The sequence below is a fragment of the Vidua chalybeata genome, chromosome 3, assembly GCF_026979565.1.
Source record: "Vidua chalybeata isolate OUT-0048 chromosome 3, bVidCha1 merged haplotype, whole genome shotgun sequence".
NCBI lineage: Eukaryota > Metazoa > Chordata > Aves > Passeriformes > Viduidae > Vidua > Vidua chalybeata.
The window spans coordinates 48251330-48276619 of NC_071532.1; the positions used below are offsets into that span (position 1 = coordinate 48251330).

The 25290-nt window shown below is 40.5% G+C and overlaps 1 protein-coding gene across 2 annotated transcripts in view; it reads left to right on the forward strand.

The window, feature by feature from the left end:
* Window positions 1-9118: 9118 nt before the first annotated feature.
* SHPRH (SNF2 histone linker PHD RING helicase) overlaps window positions 9119-25290 on the forward strand; it is a 49420-nt gene continuing 33248 nt past the window's right edge. Inside the window, exons 1-9 of one of the 2 annotated variants that reach the window (XM_053938644.1) lie at window positions 9119-9396; window positions 10947-11616; window positions 12014-12143; window positions 18024-18242; window positions 18565-18643; window positions 19430-19580; window positions 20879-20984; window positions 21463-21719; window positions 23062-23757. In XM_053938644.1, coding sequence (XP_053794619.1) covers window positions 10978-11616; window positions 12014-12143; window positions 18024-18242; window positions 18565-18643; window positions 19430-19580; window positions 20879-20984; window positions 21463-21719; window positions 23062-23757 — 2277 coding nt within the window. In that variant the 5' untranslated portion in view covers window positions 9119-9396; window positions 10947-10977. Of the gene's footprint in view, window positions 9397-10946; window positions 11617-12013; window positions 12144-18023; window positions 18243-18564; window positions 18644-19429; window positions 19581-20878; window positions 20985-21462; window positions 21720-23061; window positions 23758-25290 lie in introns of those variants that run through there. The other variant, XM_053938643.1, reaches the window with a different exon arrangement.

Consider the following 25290-nt stretch of genomic DNA (forward strand, 5'->3'; position numbering starts at 1 on the left):
TCCCACCAGGTTAATCTTTTCTGGAATGCTTCCTGACAAATGCGGTTTCCAAGTATGAGTGAAAGGAAAAACCACCCTTGGCCTTGGCACCCTCATTGCTCTCTGTGTGGATCAGATATTGTAGGGCTCCCGGGGAGATGGTGGTAATGGGAGATGTCAGCAGGAGTCTGTCAAGGCAGAGCCTGGCAGCCAGGACCCATCCCATCTCCCCAGCCCAGCAGGGATGACCAGGAATGGTCACTCTGGCCTGGCAGCAACATCCCAACTTGTGCTTTGGGCAGGAGCCAGAACTGTTGCAAAATTGATCAGCCATAAACAAGATGCTTACCAAGCCAGCAGATAAGCATTCTTTGTTTTGCTGATATCTCTACACACAACATTGTAGTATTGTTATTTATATCCTATAACATCTTAATCATTTATCACTTTCCATCTGTGCTCCAGACCCAGTATTCCATCAGCTAGGAACATCTGCAGGTCCATAAACATCCCAGAAGAGTATTTTTTGCAAAATTTTTGTATTATGTTCCTATTGCCTAGAGAAACAAACCATAGTTAATGAAAAGTAATACTTTTTTGGAAAAAAGGGAAAATATTTGTTTTGTTCTGACCTCATTACTTTCTCTCACAATCATTTTTCAAATAAAAGCCTGTTCTCTCATCTCTCAATAGCTTCCAATTACCTCCTCAATTAAAAAGGTTTATTTTTACTCAAGCAGGGTCATGAGATGTAATATTTCATTGTTTCATTGTGAGACAAGGTGGGGTTTTTTTTTCCATGAGACTGTGCTCAGATTTGCACAGTAATTTCTGCTGACTCATTTCCCCAGTCAGAGAATGTGGTTGCTACCGAGCCCAGCTAGGAGGCATGAACAGTCCTATACACAGACGGGGCACCATGTAGGACAATGCCTTGGAACAGAACCAGTCAAATAGAAAATCCCTCAGAGCACTGAAAGTAGGAAGGCGATTGGATTGAAGCATGGTTTATTATTGACATTTTTGTACAAACTTTGGATCTGTAGAGCTACATAACAGGTTATGCATCTACCCTAGTGAGAGCACAGTAGACACAGAATTATTTTTTGTTGTTTTACAGCTAGAACAAAATCCATACATCTGGGTTTCCCTGGATAGGGAAAGTCAAAGTAGAGAGTAATAACAAGAAAATACCTACAGTTGCTGGAGACTAAAGAAAAATATTAAAATTTGATTACAAGTTTCTGCAATTTGAAGTGGCAAATATGTATAGAAATACCAAAATACTTAAATTGCTTGCACCACTTGTCCTGGTGATAAATCACAAACCAGAGCTGGTAATTTATATGGGCCATTCCATCAGCCTCCATTAGGCTGGGCTCCCTGTGGTACTATGTAGGAAAACAAACTAAAATACACATTTGGAGTTCCAGACAAACTTCTTATTGCTCACTGCTAAAAATTTTGCATTTCTAAATTTTAGGCCAAAGACAGGCAAAAATATAGTTTGATTAATAAACCTTGGTGTACACATATTTAGAAATACAATGACATTTATATCCAGAGAAAGCATCAAAATAAAACATTTCTCATTAGTTAAGGTTGTTGCCTTAGTGAGTTAAGGTCAAAGTAAAATCTCTGCTCAGGGATGATTCAGGCAACTTTCTACTACAGACTTGCTCCAGGGACCCACATGACAGGGGGTCTAAGGGCTTCTGCTTTCTTAACATTTCTCCCTGAACAGCAGCATCAACGTAGTACCACTACACTTGGTCCTCTCCTGTTCCAGATATACTGCATCTTTCAAGGAATAGTTATAAGGGACCAGGTGCCAGTAGCAGCAGAAAGCAGCCAGTTCTGCTGTCCAGCTGAGATCTGCCTCTCTGTAATTCCCCTGTGGCTCAGTGTCGCATTGTATCCACCTCCCTGGAATACTGCAGAGAGAAATATCCCTCTGTCTCCCACCAGAAATGCTGCCTGGCACTAACAACATCCAGGTAAGGTGTAGCTTCCCTGAAGCTCTGGGCAGTTTGCTGACAGCTTTGGGGCATCTCCTTGGCTCTTCCATGCCCTGTGCAGTCCGTGAGTCAGCACTGCCTGCTCCTGCAGCCCAGAGCCAGAGCAAATGCTGGGCGGTGCACAGCCTGCCCCCTCTGAAACCTACTGCTTTTTCTGACTCAGCTAGTCACCCAAGCGGGCTCAAAGATGAATTTTGGACAGATATTTTAATATAATACTCCTCTGAAGAGAACGATTATTAACCCTCTGCAATGAAGCCACATCAATCTTTATGTACTTATTTTAACATCAGACCTTGTTAAATTCAAAGAAAACATCTGTGGAGGCATCTGTGGATTTTCATCGGTGTTAAATAAATACACTGACTTCTAGCTTGAGAACTGCAGATCTTTCTATACTTCTAAGTTGATAAATCAAAGAAATAACAATGCTGATAAAGTTCATATTTTCTTTAACAGAAACTACCAAACTGCTTATCACTTTTTCTGAGGAAAGAGGCAAAAATAAAATAGTTCCAGAAGACTTCTGAATGAAATAGTTTTAATTTTTCTTTCAAATTCGATTTTATTTGCCTTTTTTCCATAGTATAAAACATAGGTAAGAATTTTGCTAGCAGCTTTGGTTTGCGTGTTTTTATATTACAGAGCAAGTTATGAATTCAAATCTTGCCAGAGTGTGAAAATCAGCATTTTTCACTGTCAAGAAATATATCTCTAATAGATAATGTCCGGAATATCTCTTTTTTTGTGAGCATCCTTCAGTTCTCTTTCAAACCACTGTGCCCTGTATTATATTACAAATATCTATATTTTGAGCCTAAATTTCCAAATGTTTTTACTGACTTTATTATAAACATTTTATTTATTTAATTCCAGTTTTATTAGACAGTTTGTTTTTTCTTAGGAACTTCAGCCTTTTCCTTTATTCATTTTTGTTACATTAAAAAAAAAAGCTTATAAAAGGAATATTAAAGCATTGAAAACACCTTATTTAGGTATATATTTAAATAACTCCAAGAACTGGATTCTAAATCCTACATAGTAACTCTAGATGATGTCCTAGATGCAATGACATGGTTATTTTTTTTTCTGCTCTATATTTAGATAGTCTTTTTAACTGTCCTTTTCTCTTGGAAAAAGGGAGATGGGCTTAACTCCACCAGTGACAGATCAGCTGCTGCTGTCATTCGTGAGGTCAGGTGTATCACCTGGTTTTCACAAAACCAGCACGTAGCTCAGCTGAGTGGCAGATGGACACGGGTGTACAAGAATTGTGCATACACGTGAGCTGAGACAGATGGCCTGCAGTGTGCTATTCTGTGGAGTGCAGGTATATTCCCCCAGGAGATGCTATACTAAGAGGCAGAAGGCACAAGAGATATGCTGAACTTCTCTGTTTTGAGGAAACAGTAAAGAGTGGAAGCCCTGAAGAAGTGAAAATGGGGAGGCTTGCCATCACAATTCCATGTTGTTTCTCGCATGCTGGGTTCTTAGCTTACTGGCTTGCATGATGGTTTCTGGCACACAATAACACTCTGCTTTTTGTAGCTCTCCAAAAAATATTTAAATCCTCCACTCTTTTGTCCAAAGCAGCATTATGCACTGTGGATGGTAGCAATGATATGATAACACTTTGAAAGTCCCACAGTGATGGTTATACTATTTTCTATTATATATACCAAACTGGAAGTTGGTTAGAGCTTAACCTACGAAAATAATTTCCTACCAGGCCACAGAATACTGCTCACGATTTTATTAATCTGGAATAGACTGGAACAATATTATGCCTCCACTGGGGTCTATCTTGCCATTTCTGTCACATGGTGATTTTTATCAAAGGAGCTGAATAAATTTCTCCTGCTGGTTAACCACTCAACTAACACATGGGTTTGCTGAGGCACAGCATAACATCAGTCATTGTAGTGCAGGGAATAGAGTCTATCTACCCTCAGTTTCATTCATTTGCTACAAAGATTCACATTTCCTGCCAGAACCAATTTGGAGGCATGCAATTTTGATTTTCTTTAGATTTCTGCTTGCCTTTGCAACTAAAAAAGGACTTTAAAATACCACAACAACTAGCATGCTGTTTTCTTCAGCCTCCTCAAAAAAAAAACCCTTTGCAAAGTAGCACATCTCCTGATTTTATTTGCTTACTCTTTCTGGGCTTAAAGAGTTGCTACTGAAAGCATAGGGGAATTTTTATTCATAGGCAAGGGAGGCTATATTGACAAGTGTGGTAAAAAAATCACACGGTCTTATTTTATGTCATATTCTCTTCTCTTCTCTTTATACTGCTCTGTTTCATTTTGTTAGATTAAATGGCAATTATCTTCTTTCATGCACTGAAGTTCTTAGAACAGGAGAAAAATTACTGGGTGCTAATCCCTAGGATCCTTAGTCATTAGCTGCTGAATAGAAACAGGGATTTTTCCACCTGCTCTCAACCGTTATTTCAAAAGATAGGTTTGTAAGTGGCTAGATAGAAAAGCAAAACTCCTTCAGACAAAAGATGGACACAGTGGGTGAAGGCCCCTTTGTATCCTCCTAAGAAATGCCTCAAATGCTCCTGTGGAGCCACAATAGGCAAGATATCAGTCAAGTTCCATGAGACATGCCACAAGAAACGTAGCTAAGAGATTTCCATGAGATGTGTGAATGCTGTGCTGAGGGAGAGATCATCCTTATCCTTGCAGTCAGGTGGAAGAGGCAGTGCTGCTAAGGTGTCATGGCTCTGCTCTGCCCTTTCACTAGACCCACAGTCTTTGTAATCCTTCTCTTTGTTCCTCTACGTATAAACTGTTACTTTTACATATAAATTGGCTCCCCTGCCCCCATTTATGATGGCAGCATGGTCTCACCTCCACTTCTTCCAAAAGTAAAAACTATCATTTGAAATCCTTCATGACAGAGGCTGAGAATACAACCACCTCACAGACAAATCAACAGGCCTGCTCCTCTTTCTTCCCCAAAGCAGGGCAGGTCTTTGTGCCTCTGACTGTGTTAGAGTATACTCAAGAGCTTCAGAACTAGTGCTCCTGGTACTCCATTAGCTTGCTCTATGCTGGATGCAGGACAGATGCTCTCTTCTCTTCCCCCCTCTTTTTTCTTTTCTCTCTCTACTTTTATCCCACCCTCCTCTTTCTCATATGATATTGCAAGGTTTATCAACATAGTGTTTTGCTAACTGTGTGCCATTATTCACAAATGTGAATTTTTTCTTCAAATAAGATCGTTACTTGTTAAAGTGTTGTTTCACTGCACCTCTACCTAACGGTATTTTCGAATCTGAGTCACTTTCTTCTCCTTGTGTTGAAAAGAGATACTGAGTCTTAACCCAATAAGTGGGCAGGGAGAGCTGGGAAGAGACTTCTTAGCTTTAATCCAGGAGGGGTTCAAGCAGCGCCAAGACAATGGCTACCTGGGAAAGGCCAGAGCATGATTGTTACCCTGTTTGGAGTTAACACCTCCTTCCCTTGGCAGGAGGGAGGCACCCTCTTGGGGCCATTGTGTTTTCCCCCTCTTCTGAAAGCAAAAATGTTACTCTCTTGCTTACTCGTTTTCATGACATACAGTTGAGAAAATAAAGTTCAGTTTCACAAATGCTTTATAATCTAAATCTTTAAAGACCATCATCACTACCAAAGAAAGCAAAAGTCCCAATCCAGGAGAGGAAATCGTTAATAGAAGACACGGACAATATAAAAATAGAAGAGCTAACTAAAGGGCAAGCAAGATTCATTAAGAGGTTCATGGCCCTGTGAACAGCCCTGTAAATGAGTCTGTGAACAGATCTCATTGAGGCATGAATTGTTGTCCATTATTTCTACAAGAATTCTGGTAGTGTTTTCTTTCCTGTTTCCCTTAGCTGGTGGAGTCCAACTTCACCAAGTGGAGGAGGGTGAGCAACAAACACTTGTGGGACTTTCTCACAGCATCAGGTCATCAACAGTAGGTGCAGAACACTCACATGAGGAGTCACACCTTTGAGGCCCCATGTGTGGGGACTCTATTTTGTCACAGACTCACAGCATGCCCCCCTCACCTCATAAATGTGATGGAAGTTGTCCTCTGGCTGCCCTCACTCCTACCATCAAGAGAGACAATTCAGAATGAGAAAATTTGATATTCGCATATTGCAACACAAACCTGGATGTCACGCCTTTAAAAGTAGCTGTCTACCCTAGCTATCCATATGTATAGGGATGCATACCAGTAGTAGGAGTGAAACAGGGTAGCCTCAGGAATTCCTAGCAAAGTGCATCACTTCAGCTGCTCACTGTCCCACAGACTGAATCAATAGGCATCCTGTATCAGCAATAGTGTGACCAGCAGGAACAGGGAAGTGATTCTCTCCCTGTACTTGTGAGGCCACAACTTAAGTTCTGTGTTCAGTTTTGGGCCCCTCACTTCAAAAAGGACATCGAGGTGCTGGAGTATGTCCAGAGAAGGGCAATGGAGCTGGGGAAGGGTCTGGAGCACAAGTCTTATGAGGAGCAGCTGGGGGAGTTAGGGGTGTTTAGACTGAAGAAAAGGAGGCTCAGGGAGGATCCTACTGCTCTCTACAACTCCCCGAGAAAAGATTTTAGCCAGTTGAAGGTCAGCCTCTTCTCCTGGCAACCAGTGACAGGATGAGAGGACATGGCCTCAAGCTGTGCCAGGGGAGGTTCAGGTTGGACACTGGGAGGAATTTCTTCACAGAAAGGGTAATCAAACATTGAAATGGACTACTCACAAGAAGGTGGTGGAGTCACTGTACTTTAAACGCTGGAGGTGTTTAAAAGAAAGACTGGATGTGGCACTTAGTGCCATGATCTAGTTGACAAGGTGATCAGTCAGAGGCTGGACTTGATCTCAGAGGTCTTCTTCAACATGAATGATTCTGTGTGATTGTGTCTTCCCTTTCATCTCTGTTCTGCAGTAATTTCCTGTTGTAACATAGGACCAAGTGAGGCTTTTTAAGCTAATTTTAATCTAGGAATGTGAAATTAAACATTGTGAATTAAATCAGCCAAACCACATAAGGATGGCGTAAGGGCAAACACTCCAAAGGTACTGCATACCACGGTTTTGAGCAACTCTTCTGAACCCACCCTTTGAGACAGGCTGAACATGGCAGAAAATCAACACAGGTAAGTAAGGAATTAATCTGTAAAAACTAATACTAAAAAATGGTTGAAAGAATTGCTATAAAAGAAACCCCACCTTCCTGCTGTAAAGGGTTCTCTATTTCTGTATTTACTGCTGTCTCCAATTGTCAATCTGTGCATTTCACAGAATCACAGGATCACTTAGGTTGGAAAAGGCCTCTGAGATCACAGAGTCCAACCTTGGATTGAATACCTTGTCAGCTATATCACAGTGATAAGTGCCATGTCCAGTCTTTTCTTGAACGCCTCCAGGAGCAGTGACTCCACCACCTTCTTGTGAGCAGTTCATTTAAATGTTTGATCACCCTTTCTGTAAAGAAATTGCTCCCAATGTCCAACCTGAACCTCCCCTGGCACAGCTTGAGGCCATGTCCTCTCATCCTGTCACTGGTTGCCTGACAGAGGAGGCTGACCTCCGCCTGGCTACAGGCTCCTTTCAGGGAGCTGTAGAGATGATAAGCGCCTCCTTTTCTCCAGGCTAAACACTCCCAGCTCTCTCAGCATCTCCTCCTAGGACTTGTGCTTCAGACCCTTCAGCAACTTCACCAGCTTCCTTCCGTAGTTTTTACTGAAGTGATATTTGTTGTTAAAAATTAATTGGCCTGACTTTGCCTTTTCACAGTGCTAACAGCCCAGAAACTCGCTCTTTCAATACCTCTTGTCAGATGCCCGAACAGTCCTCTCTCTTCTGCCGAGTGTTTCACGCACAAAATCACACAGTGGGGAACGACTGAAGGGACCACGGGGCTCCATCTGACCCAACCCCCCGGCTCAGGCAGGATCATCCTAGAGCGCACGGCACGGGACTGCGAGCAGACGGTTCTCGAGTATCTCTAGCGAGGGAGACTCCTCAGCCTCTCCGGACAATCTGTTCAGTGTGCGGCCGCCTGCACACAAATTCTCCCCCGGGTTCAGGGGGAACTTCCCCGGCATTCCCTGGATCCCACCGGGTTCCCACGCCCCCACCCCAAGGCCCACCCCTCAGCTCCAGCCTGCCCGCGCGCCGCGCGGCCACGCCCACAGGCGTGACGCCACCACGGCGTTCGCCGCGCCCTCAGCCACGCCTCACTGAGGGCACAGGCGCTCTAGCCCCGCCCCCTGGCCGGGGGTGCACCCAGCTGCGCCTGCGCCGCTCCCCGGCCTTCCCGTCACTTTGTTCCGCTAACGTCAGGGAAGGGCGGAGCAAATGCCACGGTTTCCGGAGCCCATTGGCTGCCACTCGGGCCAGCGCGGGTGCGCGCGCTGCCCTGTGCCTGCCTGTCCCTCCCCCCCGCCCGGGGGCTCCGTCCGGCACTGCCAGGGGCGGTGCGATCTCGCGCCCCCCGGACCCGCCCTCTCCGCCGCGGGTGCGCGGGGGGCCCCGCCCGAGCCGGGAGGAGCCGCGGCCGCCGGGGCAGCAGCGTCACCGCTCCGGTACGTCCGCGGCTCCACGCCCCGCTCCCCTCGCCCTGCGCCCCCGGGGCTGCCCCCCATCCTCCGCTACGGCCGTGAGCGGCCGCTCCTCCCGCCTCGCTAGTCCTTAGCTGCGCGGCGGCTGTGCCGGCGACGGGGCCGGGCAGCCCGAGGCCTGTGCGAGTGGCCCCGGGCGGCGGTGGATGCCGCGGGCCCGCTGTACGGCGACCGTGGGCGGCGGTGGGTCACCGCAGCCGTGCAGAGCCCGCCGGTGGCAGGCGTCGCAGTGGTGCAGTGCCGGCTGCCGAGGGTATCGCATTCCGCTGCTGGGCTCGCCTTCCTGAGCTTCCAGTCATTTTCCTCGTTCGAGACAACGCCAGCTGTCCGCGTCCCTGCGGCGGAGCGCGGTGCGGGAGGTCCCGGCCCTGGCCCCGGGGTCGGCGAGCGCTCGGTGCGGCGGTGGAGCCGCGGTCCGCCGAGCTGCCTCTGCAGACAGCCCCGGCCGCTTCCCCTGCCCCGTGTGCGGCTGCTGCTTCCTCTCGTAGGCACGTGCGTCTTCTGGCCGCTAGAGCTGTGGGCAGACCCCACTCACACGGAGCGATTCCCTCTTGCTTGTCCCGCAGAGTGCTATGCCCAAGCTGGCGTGCTCGTGCAGGCCGGGATTCCGCAGGAACCCTTCTGCCTCTGGGTTAAGTGCAGTGTGTGCTCGCCGTCGGGATTTGCTTCGAGTGCTGTCAGCATCGCTCCGTGTGTATGAGCATTGTTTTGAAAAACTCATCCTTCCTTCCCTGAAGTCTGTTGTGTAATTGTGGGAGACTACCATTCTCTACAACTGCCTGAAAGGAGGCTGTAGCCAGGTGGGAGTCAGCCTCTTCTCCCGAACAACTGTGACAGGATGAGAAGAAATGGCCTTAAGCTGTGCCAGGGAATGTTTTGATTGAAGCTTTGGAAGAATTTCTTCACAGAAAGGGTGATCAGGCATTGGAATGGGCTGCACAGCGAGGTGGTAGAGTCACTATCCTTGAAGATGTTTAAGGCAAGATTAGATGTGGCACTGAGTGCTGTGGTCTAGTTGACAGGGCGGTGTTCAGTCACAGGTTGGACTTATGATCTCAGTGGTCTTTTCCAACCTAATTGATTCTCTGTTTGAGTTTCAAACAGAGGAAGACTTGTATATTCTATAATATTTCATTCAGCTTTCATTAATTATCAGTTAGTGTTTGTTTGTTATGTTTTTTGGGTTTTTTCCAAGACCCTTACAAAATTATTCAGTAGCAGGAATTCTTTTCTGTTCCAGGGCCCCTTTAACATTAGGACATGGTATACTGGATTTAGTAGCTTGGAATATTTTCCTCTTATCTTTCTACATTCCTTTAAAAGTTGTATGCACAAGCTGAGTTGACACAAATATCTATACTGACAAAGTGTAATATGAAGTCACAAATCTATTGCTGTGTTCAGGCTCCTTGTAAAAAATCTTTTATTGAAAAAGGTTCCTCCTTGCTTGAGTGTTTAATTATGAGCATGTGGTTTTGGTTATGTAGTTATTAGTTTCCTAGATGGATCCAATATTCTATAATTTGCTTCTTCATATATACCGTTTAGCAGTTGTACTTTATTTTCTTATGTTTTATCCACAAAGTCTGTTCTCTGCCCAGGTTCAGTTAAAGAGTTGGATGTCTGTCTTGACTTAGGTTTGCGGTTAGTCAATATCAGTAAGACTCTACATTTAGTTTGCTGATTGGTCCCTCTGAAATGTACAATAACTTAACTAAGGGCTCTGCTGCAAGGAGTTTATATATCCAGGACCCAGGATGCACAGTTTCCTGGAAGAATTATTCAATACTAGTAGCAAGGTCATTGGTGACTTTGGAGGACAGAACTTGATAGCTTGGGCTCTAAACCATATTTTATGTAGTGGCGGTTTCAGACTAGCCCTATGTCAAGTTTAAGTTTCAGCGCTACGTAGGCTTTGAAAGGAAAGAGGAATTTTATGTGTATTTACCCCACTCCCGCCCCCAGATCTCCTGTACTTCTGCATTTTTGTTTGTGGAGGTTTGTTTTGGGTTTTTTTGCTGGCTTCCTCCACCCCCATCTTTGGAGGATTCTCCTGCTTCTTGGTTTATATCTGTTCCACAAGCTTCTGAGTAACAGCTCTGAAATGAAGCAGTCTTGTTGATATTTGCTGTAGCTGTCTGGCAAACTTGTAAGATCTAGTACAAGACCATGCTTCATGTCCAGCTTCGTGTGATGGCACAGGAATAGGAGGCTCTCTAAAGCTAATACTTCTGAACAGTTTGAGTGCATAGTGCATGTATTTGTGTCCCAGAATTTTGCACAGTGAAATTCTAGTGTGGCCATTTGATTTTGTAATGCCTGTTCTTGACTGATTTACTTCACCTTGCAGAGACTGAAAGCACTGTTGAGAAAACGGCAAAATGAGCAGTCGTCGGAAACGTGCACCTCCATCCAAAGTGGATGAGGAGAAGAAGAAAAAGCTCTGCTGGAATATGCATGAAGACCGGAGAAATGAGATGGTGGCATTAGATGATGAAGTAACTAACGAGGACCAAATTCCAGTTCCAAGCACTTCTGCATCCTTCATTGTTATAAACGATGGTAGCACTGACGAAGATCTTGTACAGAAAGAAGGCAGTGGCTCAAAATCTGTTAAGTTTTTGACAGTTAATGATGAAGAAGACTCTTATTCTATCTTGACTCCTGTGTCTGTACAGCTAAATATTATAGTCTTGCCATACCGTGCAGATAGGTCCTGGAAGGCTTTGTTGGGAGAATTTGCTCTTCGTCTGCCTTCTGAGCAAATTCTAACTGATGAATTCCGTGACAGGAGCTTTACTTTAATGAGAGGAGACTCTGATGATGAGCTGCGGGTCTGTGTTCACGAAAGAAGTGAAGAAGAGTACAGTAATGAAACAAAAGAATACCTAGGCGCTTATGAACAACGTATTCTGGTGGAAGCAAATTTATGTGGTGAAATATTGGAAGGTTTGAGATGGTTGCAAAAGAAAAAGATAATTGGACTTTATCAAAGACCTGGGGAGGCTCAGGCTTTAAAGGTATACATTCATTATACTTGTTTTGCATTTTGAAAGTTTTTTTTCTTTTTTTTTTTTAAATATAAAATTAAAACATCTGAACAACAAAGTCTGGCAGCTGCTCTGTATTTATAATGTGATGAAAATGTACAGTTTCTATGTGCTTTGTAGTGTTTTCAGTGTGTTTTTTCCTATAAATATATTTTTATTTTTTCACCATTAGTAATGTATTACCTGAAGGAATCACAGAAGCTTTTAACTGTATTTCCTCAACATGGTGTTTTTAGTAGATTAATTATATCTGTCTCTACCTGCTAATTTTCAAACCACTGTTATTATTTTCATGCTCCTCTGATTATAATATTCTTGTCAATTTAAGAGTTAATTAAATTGTTAACTGTATATAACCTTTTCACAGGTTGGAATTTACCTTCTTGAAGCTGGACTAAGTAAACCAGAATTTCTCAGCGATGGAGGTGGAAGACCCAAAAAAGCTAATCGGATGATTCAAAAACTCATGGAAAAGTTCTACAGTTTTTTAATTCCAGGTATTGCAAAAAAGTTAATTGTTGACAAACAGAAACAGTTTTGTCTGGTGTAGTAGTTGTAAATGTAAGGAAAAATAGTAGTTATTCCTGCCATCTAGAGCAACTTTTCTTTTCCAGGCAGTGTTATCAGGTAATTCACCCAATACTATTATCTGGCCAATAATCATATGCTAATTTGTTTATACTGAAATTAGAGGTGATAATTCTTCTCTACAAATACTGAAGCATGGAGATGTTTTGAGTCCTTTTTTTGGAAGTAAATACAGTTTTCACTGGTTTGTGGGGGTAGTTTGAACAGATCTACAGTATCTTCTCTGAATTATACAGGAACAGTGTAAAAGAACCAGGAATTAAATTTGGAAGACTTGTTCCCAGGTTGGGGCCTATCATACAACTGCAGCAATAGATTTTTGTTTGGTTTATATTGTGAAGGAGTTACAATGTAAAATACTACAAAACTCAGCTTTATGACAGTTTTGAGAATATACCATTGCAGTTGAGAAATATGGGCCTTCCTATAATTTTAGAATTAAAGGTATGTTTGCCAGATTACACTTACTAGTAATACAGATTTATAGAGTGATAAACAATGGTTTTATGTTGTGATGTCATAGGAAACTTGTGGAAAAACCAAATAAACAACCCAATCAGCCTTTCTCTCATTCCTGAGTGTAGAGTTGATTCAAAATTTGGACGGAAGACTGATTCAGTGACTGTAGTATACAGAGATTGTGTTCTTGTGGCCAAAGCCTAGCACTCACCCCAAACAGGACTGCACTTAATTAGAAAAGGTAGAGTTGTATAAAAATCAGGTAACTCAGGCTAAACAGAAGCTAAAAGGAAGAGCTAACAGAATAAAATCTGAACATCCTTACCTGCTGCAAAGAACAAACCTGCAACTATGAGGAACGACTAGAGATGTACCAAGGGATGGGCAAATATAACTCACTAAGTGGGGAACATACTGCATCCTTCCAAAGAAATCATCCTTCCAAACACTGAAGTCCAACTGACACAAATATGCCAGTTCAGGTTTGAAAGCACGACAAATCAGATCCAAGAAGAGGTCTGAAGAATAAATAGTTTAAAGTCTAGAAATGAATAGTAGTGGTTTTAAATCCACGAGGAGAAAAACATTTTCATAAATGCATTAGAAGCAGAATAGTTGCCAGAGAATTCACAGACTTGAGATGTCTAAGGCATATGATAGAGTGCTGAAATGAAAGTAATGCTATAACAGAAAGCACAGTTTTCTTCTGTGCATATCTTCTCATTGTGGAAGAGCTGGGGAAAGAGATTGTGAAGAAAATGATTGGTGACTTATTTTAAGGTCCAAACTAATTTTCTGCTGGAACCTGGGACATTCATCTTCAGTACACTAAAGGATGTGTTTATAGGGACTACCTGATTCTGTATAGCTTACAGATGAAGAGGCACTTTCTGAAAGGGAAGACATGCCCCTCAAAGTTTCTGGGGCACGAATGTGGTCCTGAGAAGTTGGGTTGTCATGCCTTAACTTTTCAGGAGCCATGCAAGCAGCTCAGGTTCGTAAAGGAGCTATGTTGCCAGCTGGTAAAGACTCAGACCATTTTTCAGCATGTATGTTTTTATGTGCTGTAAAATAATAGTAGAGGCTTGATTTCATGCCAATGAATGCCATGTAAGTGATGAAGTAAAATAGCTGACACAGAGAGCAGAAATAAATGATTGCAAATCACCAGTCAAGTCCTACAAAGGCATGTGCAGCTTAAGGTATTACTAATGCTTTGAGGAAAAGAGTGATTGGTGAAATGGTATTAACAATGTTTAAATGTATTTTTCAGCATAACAGAGATGAAGAACAACTGAAAGCTTGCAAGCAGACTAGGCAATGGAGTTTCAGTAGAAATTCAATAGATGAACAGAAAACAATACAGAAGAAAGAAATTATGGTCTCTTTGCTAACTGTTGCAAGCAGGGTTACAGTTCAGTAGGCAGGTGTATAGCTCAGTAAATGCATCAGCTTAATGTTCAGTGTTAGTGAAACCAAATCAATAGTAAAGAATTATCCTGAAAGTGTTAGAGAACAAAACATGATTGTTAAACCACTATGTAAGTCCATAGTGTGCATTATGCTCTGCTCAGAATTCAGAAAAAGCGTGTCACAGAAAAGAAAAATATTTGTGAAGGGAGACCCCAGGTGATTATGCACTGTGAAATTAGTTTCATTTCCTAACAATTTTTGAGCATGAACTTACTGATGTAGCATAAAATAATATAGCCTTGATTCTGTGCTGATTAATGCATTTCTCTTAAATATTTCTAACAACTTTGTTTAAATTCTACCTGTTTTTAAACAGAACTAGTTGAGGTTTTATAAAATTACACTTAGGTATATATTTTAACACTTACAAATATCCATCTAAAGTGAAACCTATACATTAACATTCCAAGATGATGCTTCTTGTTCCCCACACTGATGAGCAAATTCTCGTGCTGATGGGGTTGTGCACATGGATTTACACAAATAAGGGGTATGGCCTCTCTACTGCTACATTTAATTTTAATATATTTTTCCTCACTGTACTCAGTTAATTCTGTTAATATCCTTCTAGGTAGTTTAGAGACTTCATGGCAGGAAGTTCATCTGTGTTATGGCAAGCATAGCATAAGTGCATTAAGTAATCAGAAAAAAAAAGTGATAAAATATTCAATATGGAATCATTGAATCATTTAAGTTTTAACCCAGCACTGCCAAGTCAATCACTCAACCATGTCCCTAAGTGCCACATTTACAAGTCTCTTAAATATTTCCAGTGATGGTGACTCAACCATTTCCCTGGGCAGCCTGTTCTTATGCTTGACAACCCTTTATGGGAAGAAATTTTTCCCTGTTACCCAATCTAACCCTCCCCTGGTTCAACTTGAGACTATTTCTTCTTGTTCTGTTACTTAGGAGAAGAGACTGACCCCCACCTCACTATGACCTCCTTTCAGGTAGTTGTAGAGAGGACTAAGGTCTCCCCCTCATCTACTTTTTGTCCAAACAACCCCAACTCCCTCAACTGCTCCTCATAACAGTTGTGTTCCAGATCCGGTACCAGCTTTATTGCTCTGCTCTGGATATGCTCCAGCACTTCCATGTCTTTCTTGTAGTGGGGGACCCAAAATTGAATACAGTAACCTCACAACATCCTTGTAGTCCTCCTGAACTGCTGGCCCTTTCTTCCAAAGGTCATAAACTCTGTTTTCCTTGAGTCTCAGCCAAATCTGCCTGTTCAGGCAGATGTTCTCTCCCATCTTACCTTTTTATCATATACCATTTACTCTCAGTTTTCTTAAGAAGAATAGATTATTTGTACAAAGATGTAATTTGTTTGGTATTTGTTTATTTGCTATCATATGTAGGCTGTTTTCATTAATGCAAATATTGTTATACTGCAGTCTGGGAAAGGAAAGATCCTACTGCAGATGCAGTAGCAGAACTGTAGTTTAGTCATTGAAGGAATTAAATAGAGTACTTGAAAAGCATCAGAGAAACTGAATTTTTAGATAGTACAATACAATCTGTTTCTCAAATGTAAAAAAGATTAAGATGAGGCCTCTGTAACTGAATTACATTTTGAAATGGTTGAAAGCATAATTAAATATTCACTGTTTAATAAGTAACGGAGAGAGATAAACTTCCCTAGCACCCCTTTTTTTCAAAATTCCTATGGTAGGTAGAAACATTTAATAATGAAAAAAGATATCTCTGAAAGAATGAACAAAACAAGAAAGGTGTTTTAAAAAAATCCAATTGCATAAAAAAACTTTTGCTTTAAGTTATATGCAGTCTTTGCTCTCCCGTAAAATTCTGGATAGACTTAGTTTATGGAGAAGTAAATTTATTATGCTTAAAAATGTGAGATTTGAAGACTGTTATTTTAGCAAGTATAATGATAGGTGTCATTATATATCAAATTCATTGATCAAAGTTATACTTTGCAAACACTCTAATTTTCTGTTCTTTTCCTAAAGTGAGTGGTATGTGTTAGAGGATGGGAAACCTTTGAATGGTTTCTTCAATATATAAAGCTGAGTGCTTTCTTGGTGCTTTTTATTTGGCTGGATCATTAATAACCCCGCATGTGCACTCTGATTGCCTTCTTTACATTACAAGTCATATATATAGTTTTCATGAATACGTAGAAACTTAATGTCTTTCAGTAGTCTCATTTCCCTTGACAAGCTCTGGGATTGTTCCTTTGATTTAAAAGGACTAGGGGAAGGCACTGATGGCTGCCATATATAGGCGTATAATTTCCTCCTTTTATTTCGGAAATCATTCTTCACCTTCACCACCCATTTGAATGAAAGAAAGCTTTTGCTTTTTATGAAATAGAGTCATAGTACCGGCTTCTGAACCTTATTTTAAGATAAGGCTTTCTGGTTTTTGCCAGGTACATCTCTTCCTTGTTAGCCTGAGGCATCAGAATTAAAATCTGATTTAAATGTGTCAGCCATTTGCTGCTTTAATAGATTGTTAAATATACTTTAAGGTCACTTCATGCTTAAAATGATAGCCCTTGACTTGCTTCCAAATTTGGTGGTTTTTTTTTTGTTGTTTGTTTGGTTTTTTGTTGTTGTTGTTTGTTTGCTTGCTTTGAATATAAAAATTCTGCAAGGTGAGTTTATCTCCAAGGCTAGCTAGGGTTAGAACCAATCTGTATTTTTTTTGATACTGATGTTTTAATTTGAGGCCTAAAACACTGTTAAAACTTGTCCTGCAAGTCTTTCATTCTCTCATATCTGTTTTCTAGAATACCAACCCTTGAATTTTTCATGAATTTTTGTTCTACATTGTTTAGGTTCTGTGTATGCCCATATATCCAAATTATGTGAAAAAATACATAAGCACAAGGCCTTCTTTCTTAGAGGGTAGAAAAGAAGGGTAGGCCTTCTGTCCCAAATGATGCTTACTTCTCTTGATGTGGGTTTTTAATTTTGAAAGTATGCTTTGTCTGAAGTGATGTAAGTGGTGAGAATTATATGTTGTCCTACTGCTACAATTTTCTTAATCAGATGAATAAATTAAGGTTAACTTTTCTCCTTTCTGTAAGGTCATTTAAATCTATAAATATTTAAATCAGAAGCATGAGATACTTGTGATTCTGTACCAATTGGATTTTTTTAGTGGAAAGTGTTTATTAAATAAATAAGTTCTGGTCATTCTCTACCTAAATTCTAAAGAAAGAGCTTTGCTGAGTATGTATACATCTGAGATCACCATAGCATGTTAACTTTTAGGTGTCCTGGTTCCAGCTGGGATAGAGTTAGTTTTCTTCTTAGTAGCTGATCAGTGCCATGTGTTTGGGTTCACAGTGACAATAATGTTTGTAATGCAATGATTTATTACTTCTTACTGAGTGGTGCTTACCCCAAGTAAAGGACTTTTCAGTCCTTGCTCTGCAGGTCCACAAGAAGGGAGGGAGTATGGCCAGGACAGCCAAAGGGATATTCCACACCACAGAACAACATCCTCAGTTTATAAACTGGTGGGAGTTGGCTGGGAGCCACCAGTTGCTACTTGGGGATGGGCTGGGAATTGATCAGTGAGAGGTGAGCAATTGTATTATACATGACTTGTTTCCTGGATTCTTTTAATCTCTTTCCTCTTTTTCATTGCTATTATTATTATTACTGTTGTTGTTGTTGCATAGTTTTTCTTTATTTCAGTTATTAAACTGCTCATTGTTTGCTACTGCTGCTAGCTAAGTCAGATGCAGTCATGGCATATGTTTAAATGACACTTTGCTTTGCTTATTTTCATATGTGTAAACTAAATATGTTGCCATAAAATTTACTGAAATGTCCCAAGTTGATTGATGATGCATGTCTTGAATTATTTGGTGTATGCAGATGAGCTGGAGGAAGATGAGGAAGAATCCGACATGGAACTAGAGCGACAAAATATTGAAGAGCTTTATGACTTTGTACGGCATACCCATCAACAGGATATCCAATTACTGAGAAAGGATGTGCAGCATCCTGCATTAATTCCCATTCTGAGGCCATACCAAAGTGAGGCTGTGAACTGGATGCTTCACCGAGAGAACCACACAAGTACACCAAGTAGTGGCAAGTATATGAACCTGAAAAACTTGCATAATTGAGGAAAGTGTAATTGTATTGTCAGCAGTAATGTTTCCTTGCTGCTTGATTACAAGTTTTATAAGTTATTTCATTAGTATTTTCATAAAAGCTGTTGTTTGGGTGATACGCTAAATGATAAGCTAGGTTTTGCTGAACAGCAGTTGATGTATCGTGTTGGTCATGAAGCTCTGTGGAGGTGGACTTCAGCTTTTTTTGCTCTTAATGTCACAAAAAGGCTGAATAATTCTAAGGAGTATGCTGATGATAGAGAAACTTCATCATAGTAACGTGAATGCTTTCTCCATAGAAAACGTGCTGCACTTCTTATGGCGGGAGGTGATCACTCTGGACGGAGTAAAAATCTACTATAATCTATTTACTGGCTGGTACGTTTTTATAGTTACTTTTTCTGAGGACACCTCAGGGTTGTACTTTGTGAAAACCATGTTGATAGCTTTATCCTGCAGGATAGAAGATATTCCATAACTTGTTTTTCACTTAGCAACTAAAGAATTACAATAGTGATATCTTTAATTTGAAAAAAAGAACAAACTTGAGTATGTAATGCACAGATAAATATGTAGATCTCAAGTTGAAGGTGTAATTATTAAAGCTTTTCTTAAAAATGTCAATAATTTAGTGGTTTAATATTAACTTTTTAAAATTTAGAGTGTTGGAGGCTTTGATCTTCTGATCCAATGTTTTCAAAGTCCAAAGGAAGGCAGCAGGATAAAGCTTTTTATTAATGCTGAGTATTACATTACTGAGCTTATTTCTCTTTTCTCATTAACTTGGTCAGAATAGAACCTTCTGATTGCTAGTTTGCTTTTTATTTTTCCCTTTGTAACTTTCAGGTCTTTTTCACATGTGAATATAAAAATATTTCAAATTTTTTGAGGCTAATGCTATGATATGCTAAGGTTAGCAAGGCAAGCCCTATTAGGAGATGAAAAAAATTCTGAAAATTCTGTCATGCATATTTGTCTTGGTCAGGTTCATACACCCAAAAAGCTTGCTAGTTTTTGTTAATCTCAGCTTAACTAATAAAAGATAATGCCTCACCTTACAAACTTTGCCTTGCTGAAGCTATGCTGTGTGTCCCTGAATGCACACTTCTCTGTCATGACATTCTGTAGTTACTGACTTTGACTGGGAATGTACTTGAATTTTAGCATTATCCGTGAGTATCCAACAGCTGGACCCCAGTGGCCTGGAGGTATTTTGGCAGATGAAATGGGTCTTGGAAAAACAGTAGAAGTGTTGGCTCTTATTCTGAATCATACTGGACCAGACAATAAACAAGATGATCTGACATTACCTGAGGTAAGGAAACCAGGTTGAGAGTTATTATTAAGAAAATGCTTTTCAGAATGAATGCAAGTGCACTTATTTTTATTAGAAGTCCATATTTAAAGCTCTATTACTGTGAAAGTTTTTCCCTTAGTAGGACATGATACTTGGCAGCATAAATGGTGGAACAGTTTGCATGAGAAGCTGTTGATCCTTTGCCATTTTTCAATGGTTTTATCAGGCAACTGTGCTGTTAATATGCTTTGGACAGGCTTCAGGGTTGTATAAATTCATAATTTAGTTTACTATGTTGGAGGTCATTCTCCTTCCCTTCATTGTATTGATGGGTGCCAAATATCCATTAGACACATGTTCTGTGCTAAAATAGGGACAGTTTACATTCTGAGTAAAGATTTCTGCTCTCCCTCTATTTCATATAATAAATGAGCTTATTTATTTTCCATCTTTTCACTTCCCTCATCATGCATACTGTGAAAATTTGGCACATCCACATTTTTATGAAGGGAAAGGACCATTATTTTTAAGTAAACTCTTACCACTTCTTGAATTCTATCCCTTGGAAATCATGGCAGCCAGTTTCATTGTACATTTATCATAGTGATCTGTCTGCTTGTCATTTTATCAGTTAAAAGGACTCAATTCTCAGAGAGAATAAGATGATTCTTAAATATATAAGAGGGTCAGCACCAAGTAGTGCAAAGAGAGGATAAGCACTAAAGTGCCTGGACACCGACTGATAACAATATGTAAGACCAGAGGTTTTGGAGGGCTGGAGTTACTGAAACTGTTTCATGATGTAAGTAGTTGGGACAGACATCTTAGCTAATACATTAATCATAGAGTAAAATTTTGGGAGGCAGTCCCTAAAAGGAGAAACATACTTTTTCTACAGCTGACTAGGGCTCTTCCTCTATATTGCTTACTTCCTTTTGTGTTTCTAGTTATATATTAAATATATTTTTTCCTCCCCCATCAGGAAGCTAGATCACTTACACCTGTAGATTCCTGCAACTTAATGCTAAAGCAGTGGAGGACCCAAGAGCCTTTCAGAGCCGCTCTTTGTGTTTCAGTTAGGGTGCTGAACAGGGTTTGCCAAGAAACTGAACTGAATGATGTGTCATTCTGTACTTTAAAAAAGAGCTATCTGAGAAAATTAGTGAGATCAGAACATATCTGAAACATATTAGTGAGATCAGAACATATCAGAAAGTATCGGCTCATGCTTACATTTAAATATGAGGAGATTAATGAAGGTCAGAGTGACTGTGAAGAGACATGAGCTAATAACTGTTTAATGTTGTCTGCATTAGGGTAAGCTTGTGAACTTCTTTGTTCCACCTCAACCTTTAGAGGGAAATAAAAAGAAAAAACCAAACGAAATGGAGCCTAAATTAAAGGAAAAAATACAGTATCCCAGTAAGTATTTCTGATAAGCTTTAAAATATGTTTTGCTTTCAGCGTTGTTATATTGGCCACTGACTATGAGTTCAAGGCTACTCTTGACTTCTTCAAAATGAAATTATTCTTTTGCTGAGCACTCTCATGTAGGATTGCATGCTACAAACAAGTGATACGCAGTTAAAAGTAAAGTTACTAACTCAGAACTCTGCTACAGAGCTCCATGCAACTAGAGGTTTTTGTAAAGAGTTTATGCATTTAAATGAAATAAGCTGTCTTTTTTATACCTCAGTAAGAAAATGGAGTGATTTATTTCTATTACTATCCAACACTGTTTTAGAATCACTGCAAAACAGCAATCTGTAGAGCTGCGTCAAGTAAAAGCTTGTCAAAACTGCTGCCTATCTGTATTTTTTTAGATGAACACTATGTTTAGAGTTGCCTTAATATGCACTCTGTGAGGTAACTTCATTTTTTGTTTTGATTCTTCATACAGGCTTACGAGTAATGATATTAACAGCTGTAAAGGAAATGAATGTGAAGAAAGGAGCATCCATAATTGCAATATTTAAGTACATCAGTGCTATATATAGGTACGACACGCAGAGAAATAGACGGCTTCTCAAAAGAACTCTAGAAAAACTAATTGCAGAACAGGTGATAGAACAAGTTAAAGGACATGGTCTGGCTGGGTCTTTCAAGCTGGGAAAGAATTACAAGGAAAAGAAGAAGCGAGAAAGAACCAAAGAGCAGGTAAAGCATGCTACTGTAGTTATTTGAAAGAATGTTGCAAAGGCTGTTCTTTTTTTCTGCCAATTGCATGCTACTCTCAGCTGTACTGTCTATGTACACTAGCTCAGTGGCACTGATTTAGTGGTAAAAATGAAGAAAATTGCAGCAATTGCTTCGACACTCCTAAATAAAGAAGCAGAAATTATAAGTAGATAAAATTAGGGGCTAAAATATTAACTACATCTGTCATAAGTCTTCTAAAATAGTGTCACTAGGAGTTGTTTTGTTCTTACTGTGAAGTTGCTTTTTAAACACTGGTAAATATTAACCAAATCCTCAAACTGGAAATTGATATAAACCCTTAATATCTATGTACTGATGTGTTTATATGTTCATTTAAAAAAAGGGTGAGGAGAAGGTTGTTTGGGTTTGGAAGGAACTTTAAAACTCATCTAATTCCACACCCCCTTGCCATAGGGACACCTTCACTAGACCAGGTTGCTCAAAGCCTCATCCAGCCTGGCCTTGAACACTTCCAGGGTTGGGGCATCATTGTCTCCGGGCAACCTGTTCCAGTGTCTCACTACCTCACAGTGAAGAATTTCTTCCTAATATCTAAACCTATTCTGTTTCATTAAAACTATTCCCCCTTGTCCTGTCACTACGTGCTCTTGTAAATAGTCCCTTTAAAGCTTCTCATAGCATTTGCTCAGGTACTGGAAGGCCATAATTCAGCCTGAAGCTTTCTCTTCTCCAGGCTGAACAATTCCAGCTCTCTTAGCCTTTCCTCATAGGAGAGGTGCTCTAGTCTACTGATGATCTTTGTGGCCCTCCTCTGGACTTCAACTAGTCCACACCCTCCTTATATTGGGGGTCCCAAAGCTGGATTGCAGGTGGGGTCTCACAAGAATGAATAGATAGGCAGGATCCCCTCCCTGGCCCTGCTGCCCATGCTGCTTTGGATACCATCTAGGACATGATTGTCTTTCTAGGCTGCAAGTGCACATTGCTGTGTCGTGTCCATCCTCTCACTCACAGTACTCCCAAGTCTTTCTCAGAAGGGCTGCTCTCCATCTGTTCATCCAACCCATGTGCAGCACCTTGCACTTGGTCTTGTTAAACTGCATGAGATTCCCATGGGCCCACTTCTCAAGTTTGCCCTGGTCCCTCTGGATGACATTCCATCCTTCAGGTGTGTCAGCTGTACTGCTCAACTTGGTGTCATCTGCAAATTTGTTGAGGGTGCGCTCAATCCCTCTGGCTGTGTCATTAATGAAGATTATTAAGTTGACGGTAGATGTTAAACATCACTGGGCAAGTCAGAGTGTAAAGTCTGACATTCTTGGTTAATTTTACTTTGTAGGTAGTGAGGACTTCAGAAAACACTCAGAACAAGCAATTGATTGATGCTAAAACTCAAACCAAAGAATCAAGAAATAATGACATAACATCTGAAAATGTCTTTAAAACTGCTTCACATGAGAATATTGCCATGGAAGAACATGATTATTGTACAACTAGTAAAAATAACAGGAAATCTGAAGCAGATCATGAGAACTCTGTAGAAGAGAAAAATGTTAAGCAAGAAAGTATGGTTCCAAAGTCTCCTGATTTTCATGGCAGCCTCCTTGTCTCCAGTGACATGAGCAGTTTTCCTGATGTTGATGCTTCTAAAACTACAGCTGTTGTCCAGCAGGAAATCCCAAAGGTCCAGTCCTCACATTCCCAAGAACATGCTGGCATTAGTGTACAACATACCAGCTCCGTATTTCCATTTAATACCTCTGAATATCGTTTTGAATGCATCTGTGGTGAGCTCGGATTGGCTGACTACAAAGCTCGTGTGCAGTGCCTGAAATGTTACCTGTGGCAGCATGCAGAATGTGTAAACTACAAAGAGGAGAACCTGAAGAGCAGGCCCTTCTACTGTCCCCATTGCCTTGTGGCAATGAAACCAGTTCCCACAGGAGCGACTCTGATAATTTCTCCGAGTTCTATTTGTCACCAGTGGGTAGATGAGATCAACAGGCATGTAAGATCATCATCTCTTCGAGTTCTGGTAAGATTATATAGTTTGATATTCTGGAGAGTTATTTTATCAAGGCTTGGGGCTTCCTGTTTGATATTCTGCATCACTCTGCCAGAGGTCTACATTACTTGTTGCTAGACCAATGCTTTGGCATTATGTGGTGCATCGGTGTCCCAGAAAGACAGTCTGCAATTAGTTCTTTTTTTTTCTGTTTTAGTTGGTCACTGGGAGATAAACCAGTGGACTAGATTGCATAGCAGCTGAAAGCAAATTTTTGTGTGGTTGAAACAACATGTGGTTTCTGAGAGGGAAGGCTGTTTGAAAGACTACCAAGGAACTTAAGAAGGACTATGGGTGTTTTGAGTGTTGTCTTGCTGTACATGTGCACTTAAGCAATTCTCTGACTGTTGCTCCTCCTTTCTTTCCAGATAAAAAAATGTTTCCATAGGTAAAGCCTGTAGTTTTGCATTTCTGGTTCTCAGGCTTTATAAAAGAAGTCTTGGGCATTGGTGTTTACTGAAAACAATACTGTTACATCTTGTTGTGTCTATAACATCTACCAAGTTTATTAGGATGTTGCTTATTTGGAGACCATGTATTGTCCTTTTACTTAATTTCTCATAACCCTGTCATTAGAACAAATCTAATTATACTTAGGATAATAATGGCTATACCGGTTTTTAAAAATACTGTTACCACAGTATTCAAGAGTCTTTTATTACTGATGCAACCGAGTTTTGTCCTTCATATTTTTAGCAGTCAAGAACCTTTGTAATGATCAAGAGCTTTGAAAACCAACAGTCACTTGTATTTTGAACAAAGTAGTGACAGATTGATATGACTTTGTATTCAGGGATATATCTGGTACCTTTGGCTATTATGCATAGTTGCCCAATGTATAAATGAATTCTAGATCTCTAGTGCTATTTGTGTAAGCAGTCCAATTAGATTTAATGCAGGAACTAACAAATGTGTAAAACTCACATGGTTTTCCTAGGGTCCAGTCCAGGTTTAATACCAGCTTTGATGAAAATTATCAGAAATAGATTTACATAGTAACAATAAGATAGTTTAAATACTGAATGTCAGGACTTTAAACTGTGTGACATCTTCCATGCTGCAAGATTGTTTTCATTTTCTTTTAACTGTCAACTGTGAAACTTGTTTTCAGTGTTCCTTCAAAATGAAAATTTGGTGGTTTATTTTCTGTTAAGGTAAAATGAAAGTAGTGGAGATGTTTCAAAGAATCAGTTTCCCGTGTTAACAAGTTTTGCATTGCATGTGAAGTGTGTTTTTTACTCTTCAACTGCTTACAACCCATGGGAAGTTCTAATGGTTTTATGTAATGGAACAAGAAATCAAAATGTATCAGTAAGTCTTGCTTGTGGCAGATTGTCTTTTCCTGCTGCTGTGAAAACCAAAACTTGGCGAAGTTAAAAATCTCCAGAAAATCTATTCATAAGTACTTGAAGAAATCATTAGACTTTGGCAGCGTTTTGTTTCTTCTTGGTTGCTTCAGAGACCATGCTCTTTTTAGTTAATTTGTTTCTTTTTTCTTCCCCT